This window comes from Bombina bombina, chromosome 5 (genome assembly GCF_027579735.1).
Source record: "Bombina bombina isolate aBomBom1 chromosome 5, aBomBom1.pri, whole genome shotgun sequence".
In the NCBI taxonomy this organism is placed as follows: Eukaryota; Metazoa; Chordata; class Amphibia; order Anura; family Bombinatoridae; genus Bombina; species Bombina bombina.
In genome coordinates this window covers 964375765-964395620 of record NC_069503.1, presented here as the reverse complement: position 1 = coordinate 964395620, position 19856 = coordinate 964375765, and the positions used below count along the sequence as shown (strand labels likewise).

General features: G+C 33.6%; 1 protein-coding gene across 1 annotated transcript in view; it reads right to left on the bottom strand.

Moving 5' to 3' along the window:
• Positions 1-467: 467 nt before the first annotated feature.
• RALYL (RALY RNA binding protein like) overlaps positions 468-19856 on the bottom strand; it is an 894790-nt gene continuing 875401 nt past the window's right edge. The window contains exons 6-7 of the mRNA XM_053715904.1: positions 1120-1292; positions 468-476 (exon numbers count right to left, since the gene is read on the bottom strand). Coding sequence (XP_053571879.1) covers positions 468-476; positions 1120-1292 — 182 coding nt within the window. The remainder of the gene's footprint in view (positions 477-1119; positions 1293-19856) is intronic.

The following is a 19856-nucleotide window of genomic DNA, read 5'->3' as shown; positions in this document are numbered from 1 at the left end:
AACAGTAGTGTACATTTAAAAAAAAAAAAAAAAAAACTTACACTACCTGAACGATACAACATCATACCTGATGTTTTAAAGCATGTTATTCCAAACAATTTAGGAATGTTAGGTGATTTATGCCCTTTATGGATTAAAACCAGACTCTGCATCAACTAGGTAACTTTCCATGGGAGTTTGCTATGGATCCCCCTCCGGCATACCACAGTCCAGGTGTTAGTCCCCTTGAAACAACTTTTCCATCACTTTTGTGGCCAGAAAGAGTCCCTGTGGGTTTTAAAATTCGCCTGCCTATTGAAGTCTATGGCGGTTCGCCTGGTTCGCGAACTTTTGTGGAAGTTCGCATTCGCGAACGCAAAATTTTAGGTTTGCGACATCACTATTGAAGTATCCTGACTGTCTGTATACAGTTTTATAAACTTCCTGCAGATTATGTACTTAATCTTGGGTTTTACTGCTTTTGTGAACTACCATGCCTAAAAAGAGTAAATCACACAAGCCTGAACCTGGTACTTCAATGCAACAGCCCTTTAATTCAGAGCTCACGCAGGGGTTTATGACACCAGGTGTACATTTCCAGTTTGTTTTAAAGCAAAAAGCCCTAACTTAAAGGGACAACAAACATTTTTTTTCATTCATGATTCAGTTAGAGCATACAATTTTAAACAACTTTCCAATTTACTTCTATTATCAAATTGTCTTCATTTTCTTTTCATCCTTTGTTGAAAAGCAGAAAGATACGTTCTGGAGTGCCCACGTATTGCAACAGTTTTAAAATATTGTTATACATTAGCAAGACCACTAGATGGCAGCACTATTTTCTGTCATGTAGTCCTCTAGAGATGTGCATGCTACCTATCTAGATAGCTCTACAACAAAGAATAACAAGAGAACAAAGTAAATTGGAAACATTTTTAAAATTGTATTCTTTATCTGAATCATGAAATAATTTTTTTTTTGTTTCATGTCCCTTTAACCTTTTTTATGGAAACATGAGTTTAACATATGTTGTCTTTCAAAAGCATGATACAAATTTATTGAATTTACTACCGGTTTAATGAGAATCTTGAGGGCTATGCAAAGAAACATGTTACGTATTTTTTTTAGTAAATTTCTTACCAGCTCATTGCTCCCATCTTCATCAAAATCTTCTTCAATCCCATCAGTCATTTCTTCTCCATCGACATCCTGATCTCCATCTGCATGTTCTTCGGTGGAGTTTTCTGCAGTTTCTGATTTACATTCTTCATGAATCAAATCTGTATGATCATCAATTAGCTTTTTCTGACCTCCTGTAAAAGAAAAGCAAATGCATTACTAGAAATTAACATTTGTCTTCTTAAGGCTAACAGAAAGATTCTACCCATTTTCTCCTCTAGGTCACACGTACTCAAGAGTATGTCACCTCTGCCAACAATGGATTAAGAACTTTGGTCTCTGTTTGGCTGTAGCAACCATAACCTAGCATTGAAAAGGAAAGCAGCACAGCTGGGTACAGTATGGTGGCTGTAGGAAGAAGACTTCCATAGCAGTCCTCCTAGGGACATTGAATGTTTCAAGAACGTTAAAACATAATACTATTCACTTACATTATGTACAAAAGAACAGTATATGTTGCCTCTAATTTTTCAGAAATATCACTGCAAACTTTTAATTTTAGGAAAGAGGAGTCCCTGATATCATGGACGCTATTATTAATCTAATATTAACATTTTTTTATCAATTCATACAATCATGTGTTACAAGAACAAGTCGAATCAGAAGTATAATGTGATTATGTCTCTGTGTGTTTGATTAACATTTTGTAGCATTTTATTAAAGGGACACTGTACCCAAATTTTTTCTTTTGTGATTCAGATTGAGCATGAAATTTTAAGCAACTTTCTAATTTACTCCTATTATCAAATTTTCTTCATTCTCTTGGTATCTTTATTTGAAATGCATGAATGTAAGTTTATATGCCGGCCCATTTTTGGTGAACAACCTGGGTTGTGCTTGCTGATTGGTGGATAAATTCATCCACCAATAAAAAAGTGCTGTCCAGAGTACTGAAACCAAAAAAACCTTAGATGCCTTCTTTTTCAAATAAAGATAGCAAGAGCATGAAGAAAAATTGATAATAGGGGCAAATTAGAAAGTTGCTTAAAATTGCATGCTCTTTCTGAATTACAAAAGAAACAATTTGGGTTCAGTGTCCCTTTAAGTAGACATAATACTCAAAAAGAATCTCTTTACCATTTAATATAGAATTTTTTAAAATGTGTATGTTTTCTTTTAAGATGTTCCTGTACTGAATAAAACCAACTTTTTCTAGGTGAGTTGTCCCTATCAACCACTGAGCAGTAGAGTCCCTTGACTTGGTTATATATAATCATGTACTTCCTGTTGTTTAACATTAAAGTTAAACTTTTCCCATACAAAACACATTTTAATTTGTTTAAAGGATCATTAAACTTGACATTTCAACAACTCAATTTTTTATTTTGCTTTAAAATACATCTAAAACTTGTGTGTGTTTCACTTTCTCCCTGGGAGGCTTAGGTTAATACTTTTTTGGCAATTTATGTGAGCTTTTGTTTATTTTTCAATAAGCCATAAGTTTCTATGGAGCCTGAGGAGGGGGTATTTTACCCCGAAACGTTGCTCTTTGTGTACTGCTGCCTACAGTAAAAATTTGATTGGAACTGATTCTTGAGTGTCTGCCCAATTTCTTTTACATAAGTTTCTATGGTGTCACATGCTTTTAAAAGGTGGGTTATCAGTTTTGCATCAACAAGCATGACAGGGAAATAATTATTTGCAATCATAAGTAAGTTAAATCAGGACCAAACCACCTTAACCCCTTAAGAACCAGTGACATACCCTGTTCTTTCTATTGGGTTTGAGTTACTAATAGCGCTGTTTCTGGTGACTAGAAGGGAGGAGGGAGGGTATGATAGTGAAGTCCTGCCACTTGTGTCAAGACCCGCGCTATTATGAACAAGGAAACTCTTAACAACCAGTGATGCACATGGTACATCTAGGTCATTAAGGGGCTTAGGGAATACAAGAGGGCAGGCTACCACAGTCTGCACATGTGCAAACAGAGTTTGTGCTATATTTGAATATTAGCTTGTGATTGGTTAGCGGGGTTAATTTGTTCTGGGGGACAGGGAATTCAGTGAAAAGAAGAAACATAAAACAATATACTTATTTGAAAAAATAAAGCTGCAGTTTTCATTGCAAAATTATTTTTATATATTAAGGTTCAAAATCATGTAGCTTACAATTTGTGTTTAATTACCTTTAAATGATGCTCTTTAACATATATGTCACTGTAAGAGGAAAAGCATATACCAGACTTAGGGATGCCTGGGGATGTGATTTCAGCCACATAATGTTTTTGAAATCCAAATGTATTTTTTATTTGTTCTGAAAACATTTTCAGTGAATATTCTCACTGGTGAAGACTGCTGAGACTTTCCAGTTCTTCACTAAATATAATGAATCAGTTTTATACATGCAAACACGTTGTAATTATCCCATATGGAATATAATTAAACAAATATGATTCAATCTGTTTGGAAAGAACAAAAATCCAATAAAAACGATAAATTTGTCAAATTTCAAATTATTATTATTATTATTATTTGATTTGCCGCTTCAAAACAACAATTAAAGTTTAAACAGACAACACAACTGCAGGTTATAAGTGGCAAAAATGTTTAGTCATTTTCTGATTATTTGACTGATTGTCCTGATAGTATTGGATTTTAGTTATTACTTTGAGCTACAGTTAAAACCTTGTATTGGAATGTTATTTATGGTGGAAACAATTTGCCTATGACGATCCAATAATCTAATGAAATTAGCCTGGAGTTCAGATGAAGAGTTTACATTCTTTATTCATTTTTAATATTCTCCATTTTGGTAGAAATATAAATTTTACAGTGTAGATTTATCCCAGAAAAAATAGACAATTTTAAGTATTTAGCAGTCATTCATGAACCTGAACAATTTTAAATCTTTATCCCATATACTTCATTGTTGAAGGAAAAAAATCTATAAATGCCATTACAAATCCTAAAGGAACTGCTATATATTAAAGGGACAGTCTACTTAAAAGTCTGAATTGTTTAAACAGATAGACAATCCCTTTATTACCCATTCCCCAGTTTTGCATAATCAATATGGTTATATTAATATACTTCTGTAATTCTTGAGTCTAACTATCCCTCTGTTAGTTGTATCTAGGCCTCTGCAGACTGCCCCCAAATCTCAGTGCTATTTACAGACTTGTGTTTTAACCAGGAAACGCAGGAGACGCGTCAGCTGTTGGAGTCCAGCTCTGCTGTGTTCCTTACGATTTTAAAATGCTTTGAATCCAATAAAGGGGATTTTTAACGTCATTACTTCTCTCCTGTTGATGCTTTAATACCCGGTGGTAATATTGTTCATTGCATTTCAATCAATTAGAGCTGACTCATGTTTAACTACACAGGAGTGAGCAAAATGTACATGGCACACATGAAAAATGCACTGAGATAAGAGGTGGTCTGCTTTGGCTTAAAGATAGGCAGAAATTTAGAGTATAAAGGTTATAAAGTATCTATTATGGACAGATATAAATTATTTACTACAGTGACAAAGCAATGGCGATATGTAATCTATTAATGTTTGGACTGTATAAAGAATCTGCATCTACGATTTAGGAAGGAAAAAAAAAAACAATTTTTAAAATTAATTTCAGTGTTTAATGTCCATTTGATAATGCATTAAAATATGAACAAATAAGATTTCGGGGTTTAATAAAGGACAATGGAAAAACTCTTTCCATTGCTCCAACTATTTTAGAACAAAAATATATTGGATTGAACTCCAGAACTGAGACAATCGATTCACAAAAATTGTCAGTCTATAAAAAATTTAAACTTACTGGCTCAGAAGAGGATAAGGAAAAATGGAGAACCCATCAAAAGATGACAAAGCAGTAATCAGAAAGGCTAAAGCTGATGCAGAAGAGAAAATAGCACAATCTGTAAAAAACGGTGACAAAACCTTCTTTAGATATGTCAGTAAAAAGAGAATAACTAACAGAGGGATAGTTAGACTCAAGAATGATGATAGGGTAGTGGAAGAAGATAAACAAATAGTAAACTGTTTAAATGATTACTTTTGTGCAGTCTTTACAACAGATGGTAAAGATAGTGAGATTCTATTAAGGGATGTTACTGTAAATAATAATGTGAGTAGTACTTTTCTTTTTACAGAGGAAGAGGTTTTTGAGGGCTTTATCCAAAATAAAAGTAAATACGTCTGTAGGTCCAGATAATATTCATCCAAAGGTTCTAAGAGAACTTTGATCTGTAATAGCTACTCCATTAGCCGATTTATGTAATTAGTCACTTTTAACAGGAGTTGTTCCAAAAGACTGGAAAATTGCCAGTGTAGTCCCTATTCATAAAAAGGGTAGTAGGGAAGATTCTGCTAACTATAGGCCAGACAGTTTGACCTCAATTGCAGGGAAATTAATGGAAACTCTTTTAAAGGAAAGACTTGTATCTTTCCTTCAGACAAACAACTTAGAAGACAAAGGACAGCATGGTTTCACTGCTGGAAGATCATGTCTGACTAATCTAATTGATTTCTTTGACCATGTAACTAAAATAATAGACCAGGGAGGAGCCGTAGATGTTGCATATTTAGACTTTAGCAAAGCATTTGATACCGTCCCACACAACAAACCTATTCACAAATTGTATTGCCTTGGAATAGATGCTAAGATTGTTAAGTGGGTAGAATACTGGCTTAAAGATAGACGACAGAGGGTTTCAATTAATGGAGTACATTCAAATGAGGCATCAGTTAATAGTGGTGTTCCACAAGGGTCAGTTCTGTTTTGTTTAACATGTTCATAAGTGATATTGGAAGTGGGCTTAAGGGGAAGGTTTGCTTGCTTGCTGATGATACAAAAATTTGTAACAGGGTAGATGTTTCAGGAAGGGTTGATCAAATTAACTGTGATATTAAAAACTAGAGGAGTGGTCAAATAAATGGGATCTAAAATGTAATATTACCAAGAGCAAAATTATGCATATAGGATCCAAAAACCCAAAGGCCAATTATAGTCTCAATGGTATATTACTGACTGTAAATAAAGAAGAAAGGGACTTGGGTATTATTATTTCAGATGATTTAAAATTTGGTACACAATGCAGCAGTGCAGTCAGTAAGGACAGTTGAATACTTGGTTGCATTGGAAGAGGTATTAGTAGCAGAAATTTCAAGGATCTTATGCCACTTTACAGATCATTAGTTAGATCAAATCTGGAATATTGTGTACAGTTCTGGAAACCATATCTTCAGAAAGATATAAATAAACTAGAAGCTGTCCAAAGGAGGGCTACTAAAATGGTACATGGTCTAAAATATAAAACGTACCAAGAAAGACTCTATGATCTAAATATGTATAGTTTAGAGAATAAAAGGGAAAGAGGTAACATGATAGAAACCTTCAAATATTTGAAGGGACTTAATAAAATAGAAGCTGAAAGCATTTTTCACAAAAAATAAATGCCAAAACAAGGAGTCACAATCTAAAGTTAAGAGGGTAGCAGACTCAGGAGAAATTTGAGGAAGCATTTTTTACAGAAAGGGTGGTGGATTCATGGAATAAACTTCCATTTGAGGTGGTAAACACAAACGCCTAGATTACGAGTCTTGCGTTAGCCTTAAAAAGCAGTGTTGAGAGGTCCCAATGCTGCTTTTTAACGTCCGCTGGTATTAAGAGTCTGGCAGGTACAGGTGTGCCGCTAACTTTTTTTTCCGTGACTGGAGCATACCGCAAATCCACTTACGTAAATTGCGTATCCTATCTTTTCAATGGGACTTGTATAACGCCGGTATTACGAGTCTTGGAAAAAGTGAGCGGTACAGCCTCTCCTGTCAAGACTGATACCGCATTTAAAATTCAGTAGTTAAGAGTTTTATGGGCTAACGCTGTAACATAAAACTCTTAACTAAAGTGCTAAAAAGTACACTAACACCCATAAACTACCTATTAACCCCTAAACCGAGGCCCCCCCACATCGCAAACACTATATTAAAAATTTTAACCCCTAATCTGCCTAACCGGACATCGCCGCCACGTCAATAAATGTATTAACCCCTAAACCGCTGCACTCCCGCCTCACAAACACTAGTTAAATATTATTAACCCCTAATCTGCCGTCCCTAACATCGCCGCCACTATATTAAATTTATTAACCCCAAAAGTCTAACCCTAACCCCCCTAACTTAAATATTATTTAAATAAATCGAAATAAAATTACTACAATTAACTAAATTATTCCTATTTAAAACTAAATACTTACCTATAAAATAAACCATAAGATAGCTACAATATAACTAATAGTTACATTGTAGCTAGCTTAGGATTTATTTTCATTTTACAGGCAACTTTGTTTTTATTTTAACTAGGTACAATAGTTATTAAATAGTTATTAACTATTTAATAACTTCCTAGTTAAAATAAATACAAATATACCTGTAAAATAAATCCTAACCTAAGTTACAATTACACCTGACACTACACTATAATTAAATAAATTACCTAAATTAACTACAATTAATTACAATTTAATTAAATAAACTAAATTACGAAAAAAACTAGTTTTTAATTCAACTAATTACACCTAATCTAATCCCCCTAATAAAATAAAAAAGCCCCCCAAAATAATAAAAATCCCTACCCTATACTAAATTACAAATAGCCCTTAAAAGGGCTTTTTGCGGGGCATTGCCCCAAAGTAATCAGCTCTTTTACTTGTAAAAAAAAATACAATACCCCCCCAACATTACAACCCACCACCCACACACCCAATCCTATTCTAAAACCCACCTAATCCCCCCTTAATAAAACCTAACACTACCCCCTTGAAGATCACCCTATCTTGAGACGTCTTCACCCAACCGGGCAGAAGTGGTCCTCCAGATGGTCCGAAGTCTTCATCCTATCCGGGCAGAAGAGGTCCTCCAGATGGGCAGAAGTCTTCATCCAGGCGGCATCTTCTATCTTCATCCATCCGGAGCGAGTCCATTTTCAAGACATCCAACGCGGAGCATTCTCTTCTTTCGACGGCGACTGGAACAATGACGGGTCCTTTAAATAACGTCATCCAAGATGGTGTCCCTTCAATTCTGATTGGCTGATAGAATTCTATCAGCCAATCGGAATAAAGGTAGAAAAAATCCTATTGGCTGATCCAATCAGCCAATAGGATTGAGCTTGCATTCTATTGGCTGTTCCAATCAGCCAATAGTATGCGAGCTCAATCCTATTGTCTGTTCTAACCAGCCAATAGGATTGAACTTCAATCCTATTGGCTGATTGGATCAGCCAATAGGATTTTTTCTACCTTAATTCCGATTGGCTGATAGAATTATATCAGCCAATCGGAATTGAAGGGACGCCATCTTGGATGACGTCATTTAAAGGACCCATCATTGTTCCAGTCGCCGTCGAAAGAAGAGGATGCTCCACGTCGGATGTCTTGAAGATGGACCCGCTCCGCTCCGGATGGATGAAGATAGAAGATGCCGCCTGGATGAAGACTTCTGCCCGTCTGGAGGACCTCTTCTGCCCGTATAGGATGAAGACTTCGGACCGTCTGGAGGACCACTTCTGCCCGGTTGGGTGAAGATGTCTCAAGGTAGGGTGATCTTCAAGGGGGTAGTGTTAGGTTTTATTAAGGGGGGATTGGGTGGGTTTTAGAGTAGGGTTGGGTATGTGGTTGGTGGGTTGTAATGTTGAGGGGGTATTGTATTTTTTTTTACAGGTAAAAGAGCTGATTACTTTGGGGCAATGCCCCGCAAAAAGCCCTTTTAAGGGCTATTTGTAATTTAGTATAGGGTAGGGATTTTTATTATTTTGGGGGGCTTTTTTATTTTATTAGGGGCATTAGATTAGGTGTAATTAGTTTTAAAAATTGTAGTTAATTTAGGTAATTTATTTAATTATAGTGTAGTGTTAGGTGTAATTGTAACTTAGGTTAGGATTTATTTTACAGGTATATTTGTATTTATTTTAAATAGGAAGTTATTAAATAGTTAATAACTATTTAATAGCTATTGTACCTAGTTAAAATAAAAACAAAGTTGCCTGTAAAATAAAAATAAACCCTAAGATAGCTACAATATTGTAGCTATCTTATGGTTTATTTTATAGGTAAGTATTTAGTTTTAAATAGGAATAATTTATTTAATAATAGTATTTTTATTTAGATTTATTTAAATTATATTTAAGTTAGGGGGGGTTAGGGTTAGGTTTAGACTTAGGTTTGGGGTTAATAATTTTATTATAGTGGCGATGACGTTGGGGGTGGCAGATTAGGGGTTAATAATTGTAGGTAGGTTGCGACGACATTGGGGCGGCAGAATAGGGGTTAATAACTATAATGTAGGTGTCGGCGATGTTGGGGGCGACAGATTAGGGGTTCATAAGTATAATGTAGGTGGCGGCGGTGTCCGGAGCGGCAGATTAGGGATTAATAATATAATGTAGGTTGCAGCGATGTCAGGGGCGGCAGATTAGGAGTTAATAAGTGTAAGATTAGGGGTGTTTAGACTCGGAGTTCATGTTAGGATGTTAGGTGTAGTCATAAAAAGTATTTCCCCATAGGAATCAATGGGGCTGCGTTAGGAGCTGAACGCTGCTTTTTTGCAGGTGTTAGGTTTTTTTCAAGCCGGCTCTGCCCTATTGATTCCTATAGGGAAATCGGGCACGAGCACGTTTTGACAGCTTACGCAGCGCTGGTATTGAGGTGAGATGTGGAGCTAAATTCTGCTCTACGCTCACTTTTTTGCGGCTAACGCCATGTTTATAGTAACCCGTAATGCCAGCGTTACTCTAGGTGAGCGGTGAGGGAAAACTGCTCGTTAGCACCGCACACCAATACCGACAAAAACTTGTAATCTAGCCGAAAGACTGTAAAGAAATTAAAAAATACCTGAGACATGCATAAGGCTATCCTAATGAAAAAGTAACATGTAATATGGGTAGACTTTTTAGTTCTTATCTACCGTCAAATTCTATGTTTCTATGACTCAAGAACACAGATTTACATGATGATTTGGCCTGCAATTTTAATCAACTTTCTAATTTACTTCTATTATCAAATTGTCTTCATTCTCTTTATATCTTTTGTTGAAAAACAGAGACTATATGTCATAATATAAGTTTTTCAAGAATGTAATCCATTTGTAAGAGCACTAGATGACAGCAATATTTCCTGTCATGTAGAGCTCCAGACAACTACCTAGGTTTCTCTTCAACAAATAATACCATAGCAACAAAGCAAATTTGATAATAGAAGTAAATTTGAAACTTTTTTCAAATTGTATGCTCTGTCTGAATCACAACAGAAAACTTTTGGGTTTCATATCCCTTTAAAATTCAATCAATTGATGATATGTATTAGGTCAATGATAGAGTAGTTATGTCAACTGTCAGCTTAACAGAACATAAAACATTTTGCAATTACAAGACTGTTCTGGCGCCTTGCAATGAATAACAAATAAGATACCAGCCAAGTATTAAAACTTCTTGAATACATTCAGTGGCCAAACTCTTTTCATCACTTGCCTTATTTGGAGGAGCCAATCAAGACAAGACTTGCTATTATCATTTATTTAGCTAAACTTGCATTGTTTTGCTTTATCTTATCTTATAGCCTCTGTTTGTGATGTCTGTATTATGTACTTCCAATTCTCATACTTTGAAAACCCACATTCAAGTATTTTATATTGCAATTTTTATATTGTGCTTAATTCAATACACTACACTGTCAAACCATATCATGTCCCTTTAATCTATACCTGCACATTAAATTGAAACACATTGTAGAAAATAAATTGGTGAGTTAATTGATCCTTATGTTGTAAGGAACATTATATTTCTAAATTCTGATTTAAAGAATTTTATATTTAACAGTTTTATGCACAATACAAGTATTTTAAATGTTTAGGAGAAGGGTAAGCAGCTATTATTATTATTATTATTATTATTATTATTATTATTATTATTATTATTATTATTATTATTTATTTATTTATTTATAAAGAGCAAAACAATTCTGCAGCCCTGTCCATGGGTGCAAATATAAAAATATGATGATGCAATATTTTTGAGACACAGGACAAAATGTATCAAACAAAAACAAGAGGAATTACGTGTAATCTAGAAAGGGTAGGAGGGTGGTTTTAGAATTAATTTCATTATATGATTTTAGAATCAATTTCACGTACTAATAGAAAACAAATAACTGCAAATATTACAATGACTAAATAAGCAAATGCTTGTGTTAAAAAAATATAATACAAACCTTTTTTTTTCCTAATTAGTGCACTAAGCAATAAATCATCCTAGCAAAGAGACAAGTATCTGTATTATAAACCTATAATGCATTTACTTCCATTCCACCTTTAGTTTCCTGTTGTACGTTATGGATGTTGAACTTTTTATAGTGATAATGCAAAAATAATTAGAATGTAATTTCTAAATTGCAATCAGTGTATTAATTAATGAACATCTTGTAGAATAAAATTATAATAAAAGCAGAAAAGTGATTATCAATGAACTCTACATAATTCCTGTAAATTTTTCATCATTTGATATTTGAGATGTGCGTTTATAAATTAGTATGACTGACATAAATAATTCAGTACTGCTAGCAGCACCAACTCACAGAGAGGGGTTTTTCAAGATATGTCTTTGAATGCTTTGGAAAGCTTTAGAGAATTGCCTTGGATTGCATGTGGAGCATCTCCAGCAGGGAATCGATTCAGCAAGAGAAATTTTAATATAACCATCTTTAGAAATTGCCTTGCTTTGAAGTAATTCAGGATTTATTTCTCAAACTTTATTTATAGCTTGGACAGTGTTTACAAACTCTGTATTAAATCTCCCAAGGGATTCTCTGGCTGCAAACAATTCACAAACTGCCGCTATTTATTGCAGATCTTGTCAGAGAACACTGCTGTATCCAGAAAACATATCAAGTAAAAAGAATGCCCCTTAAAAATCGATTCTTATCATTTGTATTTATTGTCAAAAAGATGCTACTAGACGTTAACTGTTGTATGTGATCTAAAATTAGTCTTAAAGTTTCTTTTTCATTTAAAGGGATACTAACCCCACATTTTTTCTTTCATGATTCAGATAGAGCATGCAATTTTAAGCAACTTTCTAATTTACTCCTATTATCAATTTTTCTTTGTTCTCATGTTATCTTGATTAGAAAAAGCAGTAATAAAAGGTTAGGAGCCGGCCCATTTTTAGTTCAGCACCTTGGTAAAGCTTGCTGATTGGTTTGCTACATTTAGCCACAAATCAGCAAGTGCTACCCTGGTGCTGAACAAAAATTGGTCCGGCTCTAAAGCTTACAGTACTGCTTTTTCAAATCAAGATAGCATGAGAACAAATAAAAAGTCATAATAGGAGTCAATTAGAAAGGTGCTTAAAATGTCATGCTCTATCTGAATCATGAAAGAAAAAAATTGGGTTTAGTATCCCTTTAAATCCCAAAATGTAATTTCTCAATAAATCTTAATGATTTGCAATGCACTTTCAATTATTTATTTTGTCTACTTTTCTTGTTGTTTAAATTCAAACTTTAAATGAGGGCTTTTTAGAGGGGTATACTGCTATATATTTTACTTTTTTGCTACGTTAGTAAAAAAAAACAAAAAATAACACACAGACTGAGCACACAGTGTTTAGAATTGCTAATCATTAGGTATCTTGGATGTTATTTTATTATTGCTGGATAATTAAATAGTTTCAAATGGCAGTTGATAATTTCTGTACATGTTTTTGGCAAAATAATGGTATTCATGTTTTTTTTTTTTACTGTTTGGCAATCTATTGCTTTTATAAAATTGCACAAAACATATACTACCACTTAAATTCTAGAACATTATAAAAATTCTACATGTAAATTACACCATAAATATATAAATAAGTGCAAGAAAAAACAGATGAGCCACATGGCCCAATATTGTTTGATCCAAGAGAATATTATTTATGTGTGACAAATACACTCACATGTGTTGAAGGCTGTCACTGGCTGAGAAACGCGTCGCTGCTGGTTTTTAATATTTTAATAAAGTAATTTTACTACTTTTAACACTTGCTGCCTTTATCTTTATTTTTAAACACCTTATTGGGCCTCCCGAATGGTCTGGAGGTCTGGACTTTCCTGATTGCCTTTGAACTAAGTCTGTTGGGTGACTGAATTGACCCCAGCCTGCTCTATTAGCATCAATGGAGATGCTACAACAAATGTGAGTGCAAATGTTTACACCTGTCTACATATACCTTTGGCTAAACAGTACTAGGCCATATTGGCACTTTGTGTCTTTTATATTTTTCCAACACAGATCCTATACCAATCTCAGGAGGTCGGCCTTCTGGGTGACTGTTATAGATCCAAGATCTGCTTTTACAGCACTAACTGAGGTGCTTCAACACATGTGAGTGTATTTGTCACACATAAATAATATTCTCTTGGATCCAACAATATTGGGCCATGTGGCGCATCTGTTTTTTCTTGCTCTTTTAGACTGCTGTTCCCGGATCCTGGCCTGGATCATCACAGATTGCTGCCTCCATCGATATTTTGATATCTTGTTATCACCAGAGACTCTTACCTATATACTCATACTGTAGATATAATCTTCTATAGATATCAAATTGTATATTCGATTTATATACCTCTAGGATTACTATATCTGTTCTCTCTGCATAATTACAATTGTGCCATTTAATATTCACATAATTATCATATTTACTTATATCTATCTTCGTACATTGGACATTTAGTGTATAGGTTTTTGTGACACTAAGGGTAGATAGACCTATGCCCATACAATTTTTTATAATATATTAACTAGGTCTGGCAATACTAATATTTTAGAAAGATTGTGATACTAAGGGCGCCCCCTATACATAATTTTATATAAATAAGTGATGCACCGAAATCCAAAACCAAAAATTCAGGATGCACTTTGCCAAAAAAACTAAAATTACTTCTTTTTTTCTTTAATAGTTTTTTTTTTTTATAATTGCATAACTATTAGACTATTTAATTAATTTCATGAATTTAAAAGAATCTAAATTGAAAAACTACAAGCCGATAAATAACCACACTTTTATTGAAAGTAACACATCTGACAGATATCCAGCGTAGTCCTAGAAAACTTTTTTGTGTGCAAAACAGTCAAGTAATGAACTTGTCAAGAAATAAACTCATCAAAAAATAAACTCGTCAAGAAATAAACTTGTCAAGAAATAAACTCGTCAAGAAATGAACTCGTCAAGAAATGAACTCGTCAAGTAATGAACTTGTCAAGTAATGAACTCAAACAGCAGCTCTAGGCTAGCATCAAATTTGAAAAATGCTTTACAATAATTTTACTGAAAATAACAGGCAAAAAAACAAAAAACAAAATAAACGATAATGTCATTTTCGGCTGAAACTTTTCTGTGGCCGAAATTTCAGTGCATCCCTAATATAAATAATATTGTATTAAACATATAACTTAAATATTATAGGTAGGTAAAATGATATACTTTTTGTGGTGATATATTTAATACTACGATGATTTCATGAAACTAGTTATAAAGATCATTATTACAAAAATAACTCATCATCAAACAAGATGCGTCATTAAGATATGATGAGAGGCAGGTACAAATGTTTTTGAATTGCGCAATTTTCTAGATGATGATGTAGCAAGGTTTTTCTGCAAGACACTAAGTTCTGAATTTGTGCCAATGTGTCTGAAGAATCCTACAAAAGAGAAAATTAGCTCAGTATTGTTTAGTATTTACAAAATGTTAATACCACTAATTTATACACACCCTCTACAGATAGATATTAAGAATACAGGAATGCTAGTCATTTATTGATTGTGGGAGAAGAATATTCTGTTATTAAAGGGCATTAAACACTTTGAGATGGTACTATAAATGATAAACTGTATTAAAAGTGCAGAGCACTGTTATATTCCCCACAGCCATTGGCTGCACACTCTAGTGACCTTTTTATAACTGTATCTAATTGGCCACAGCAGAGAAGGTAACCTAAGTTACAACATAGCAGCTCCCATTGTTTTATAGACACTAAAACTTTTCCCTTATTGTGTTAATATTTAAACAGCTAATGAAACTTAAAAAAAAATCTACATGTTATTCACAGACTAATCTTTTCTTTGCATCATTATATCTAGCATTTATTTAGTGTTTAATGTCCCTTTAACCTTTCAAATGCTTTTAGGCATTACAGTTTTATCTGAGTCACTAGCATAGAAGGGACACTTAGAAGTGACTACCCAGCTGGTAAAATATACAGCCAATCAACCCCCTCTAAAGCCAAAATAGAACAACGAAAACACTTATTATTCTTTTCTGCCCTAAGCAGAAGATGAAATTAATTCATTCTTTACTAGGTGAAAACCTTGCAGTGCATCATTAACCAGTCAATTGACACTAGATATTTGTCCAAGAAATAAAAAGACATGCAAGTGATTTTAGTGGATTAGGATCAATTAAATACTGTATGTAAATTACACATCAAATGGGTCTGCACTATAATATAAATAGTATTACCTTATTGTATGCTAAATTCTATTACCCGCTCATACTGGAAATATAATTAACAAGTGGTGTAGGTAACGGATATTAAACTCAAGGCATATTTGAAACATTTGGAAATGTTAAGCATACACAAAGGAAATAAATATTAGTCCATGAATGAGGACAAAAATGAGTCTGGAAGGACATAATCAGATTTATAATTACACAAGGGTAAACATAAAAGTCAGCAATTGGGCCTAACAGCACATTAAAGGAACTCTGTACTTTAATTTTTTTATGTTTAGAATTCTTTTGTATTTTTTATTAAAATTACAGTTTACAACAGTTTGTAAACTACCTAAACTTTGTCAGGAAATTGATTATTTGTTTTAATAATTATAGGAAATTTTAAAAGGAAATACATTATTTGAAGTGCACATCAAAACATTACAACTTTCATTAGAGCATAAGGTTGTAGGTTATGTATATGCTAATGTCTAGATGGTGTATTCACTGTTTGCCAGTACAGCAGCAATGTGCTACATTAGCAAACAGGGATAGGAATCGGCCAATAGGGACAGGAAAGGACCAATAGAAACTGCAGTAAGAGTATCATGGGACTAGTTTGAAACAGACATATGAAAAGGTAACAAAAGAATGAAACAGTTGAGAAGGGCTTAAACAGAATCCATTTGGCTTAAATATTATAAAAAGCAACATTTTATCTGATTGATCTTTCCAGCTGTCCATATGTGAATGTCACAAATGAGGAATAGCAGCTGACAAACATTTTGGGCGAGTACAAGTAGAGCGCTAAATTATCAAATTTGCCATTTGCGGGTGCACAATAATTAGCCAGCCCTTACAGGTGGCTGGTGATTGCTACAGTAAGCTTGACGTAGCAATTAACACTCAAAAAATTAACCAGAGATTTGATCTCTGGTTCATTTTCTAAAAGTGCCCCAAATGCTCTCAAAATAATTGCACTAGGCAGTTTTTGGGGTCTAAAGTTGGTGGGAGTGGGGTGTTCTAATAAGAAGGCACTGAAAAGTGCCTTTCATTGTGGTCTATGAGAACTGTGTGTTTCCAGTAAATATATATGTATATGCTTATATACATATATATTTATGTGTTAATATGTGTATGTACATGTGTATTTATTTATATATTCATATACATAGATATTTAAAAATATGCTGCCATTGATGCGCTACTTACCCCTTCGTTGTGCGAGATTCTTATGCCGTCTTTGACTGCACAAGAACAAAATTCCTATAGTTGTCTATGGAAGCACTTTTGTGAGCACTATGCTTCCTAGCAATGCGAACACGTGCTTGGGTTCGCATTGCGCTTTACTCGCAATACCAACTCACATAAGCACGCGCTGGTATTACTCAGTGGAGCGCTAATATCGCTTGCATGCAAGTGATATTAAGCGTTCCACTCGTAATCTAGCCCTTTGTGTACATAAATAAAAAGGGAAACACTGAATACATTTATTTTTCCTTTTGACATGAAATTTACATTGTCTTGTAATTTCCTTATTGGTTTGTTCATTGTTATTTTTTTATTTCTGTACACCAAAAAATCCTGTACTTGAAGACTGATGAATAAATAATATGTGAATAAGACAAAGACATGTGCATGCGCTCACATACTTGCACCTGCAAGAGTTTAGATTTCCAAACAAACACACAAGCAGGGAAATGTAAATCTTAAACTCTGAAACACAGAACATATTTATCAGGAGGCAGATACTTTAACTCTTATGTTACCTTCCATGGGTATGTATTTGGCCATTTAACATTTTCAGGGTAAACTAGGTTCTTAAAGGGACAGTCTAGTCCAAAACAAACTTTCATTATTAAGATAGGGCATGTAATTTACATTTTTTTTCCAATTTACTTCTATCACCAATTTTGCTTTGTTCTCTTTGTATTCTTAGTTGAAAGCTAAATCTAGGAGGTTCATATGCTAATTTCTAAGCCCTTGAAGGCCGCCTCTTAGCTCAGGACATTTTGACAGTTTTTCACCACTAGACGGTGTTAGTTCATGTGTTTCATATAGATAATACTGTGCTCACGCACGTGAAGTTCCTATGAGCCAGCACTGATTGGCTAAAATGCAAGTCTGTCAAAAGAACTGAAATAAGGGGCAGCTTGCAGTGGCTTAGATACAAGATAATCCCAGAGGTAAAAGGTGTATTAATATAACTGTGTTGGTTATGCAAAACCAGGGAATGGGTAATAAAGGGATTATAGATCTTTTAAAACAATAGATATGCTGGTGTAGACTGTCCCTTTAAGATAAAAATGATGTATATTGTCATAAATAAAGAAAATGTGATTGACATAATAACTTGGAACTTATGGAAATGCCTTGTTTATATTTACATTATCATTGATTTGGAACTGTCAATCATATTTTCTTTATTTAGGACAATCCACATCATTTTTATTTTATGCAGCTATTTTTGTAGTGTAATGCTTACTGCTTACTGCTTTTTCTTTTGTTGATATACAGGTATATATTGGTGGATTTTAATTATATTTTAGAGCCTTGATATATTTACCAAAAGTAGTTTAACTTCTGTATTATGTTCTTTTTTAAAATATGGAACAACGTGTTTGTTTCCTTAAAATGCACATTCTGGCAAGTATTTATATTTCCTGGCTAAATATATTGACAATCTGTCGAGCCATTTGGGTTGTCAGTTTGGCTAATCATTAAATCATTAACCAAAAAGTTATATTCTTTAGAAAAATCTACTTTTGTAGTGTACCTTCCTTAGAAGTATTTGAAAAGATAGGCATAAATATGTGGTATTTTTAAAGTTAAAGGACTATGATTTACAATTTATTTTTGCAATATAATTTCCAACCTTTTACTTTCTTTTTTTGCTATAGGCTTAACCCTTCATTAAAAAAAATCATTATAGTTACATTAATGTAAACAATTCTGCTTTCTCTAATGTATATGTATGTATCATTGAAGGAAGTAACTTATTGTAGCTTTCAGCTTTTGATAAGCTACACTGCTTATGTTAGTTATTTCTCTGGAACTATCGTTGATATCGGTTTAGGTTTTCAATTATTAAAGTAATCTTGTGAAATTTTGGTTTCATTAAAATGTTAAAGGGACATTTAAGATTCATATCAGACATATAATGATTTGTACTGTCTCTATAAGATCCCTATATATTTTTATAATTTAATACCTAATTATCATTTATTTTATTATCTATTAGATCTAATTAATTTTAAAAAAATGATTAAGAATTGTTGTGCAATGTTGTTAATATTTTATATGTTTGGTTTTTTTTGCATGTGCTTTTGAGTTTAAAGACAAACATGTGAGATACACTACAAGGCTGCACTCATAATTACGGTCACACTGAATTACATTTAAAATATTTAATAATAGACGAATAGATACGTACAAAGAGAGTGCACACTCTCAGATAAAACAGCATTAAATACAATTAATTTCTAATAAGAGGAAGTAATATATTACATTAAATAAAACTTGCCTTAATCAGAATAACTATTGTGGCCTTATATATAATTTAAGACTGATATGTCCTGTTATTTATATATAATATATGAGAAAGTATCCAAATATTATAGCATTAAAATAAATCTCTTAAAAAAGGCTACAATACTCTAATTATTTTCAATCCGATCCAAGAGAGTTTAAACATGGAGGGTCAGATTAGTGGAATGCAAAATTATTAGCAGTATTGAGCCATAACATTGCTTAACTTAAATCAATAGCACTTTATTTTTGTGCTCATATTACAAATTGAAAGTAATATATCAGTGCTTAAGTGAAAGTCTAGGTCGTGCTAAGATGTTGTATAGTGTGCTAAATCCCTTATATAATAGACTTCTCAGTGGGTGCACTGAAAAACTCAGACAATGGTTCATTAAGCCGGAAGTCACAATAATGGAGCTCTTCGCTTATTTTTACACTATGATTTTGTCTTGAATTATACGTTAAAAACACACATACAATACGTACATATGTACATACACAAACATTTATACACATACAGACACACTAACACACACACATGAAGTCCGGAGGGCAAACTAATACCTCACTTAGATGACAAGTACCTCAGAAGAAGGACCCACAGTAGTCAGTAGATGGGTGAGGTAGCGCAGTGAAGCAGCCATCTTAGCTTGCCGAACACGCACCGCTACAGCAACGCGGCGGATAACAACTGAAGGGCTTACACATA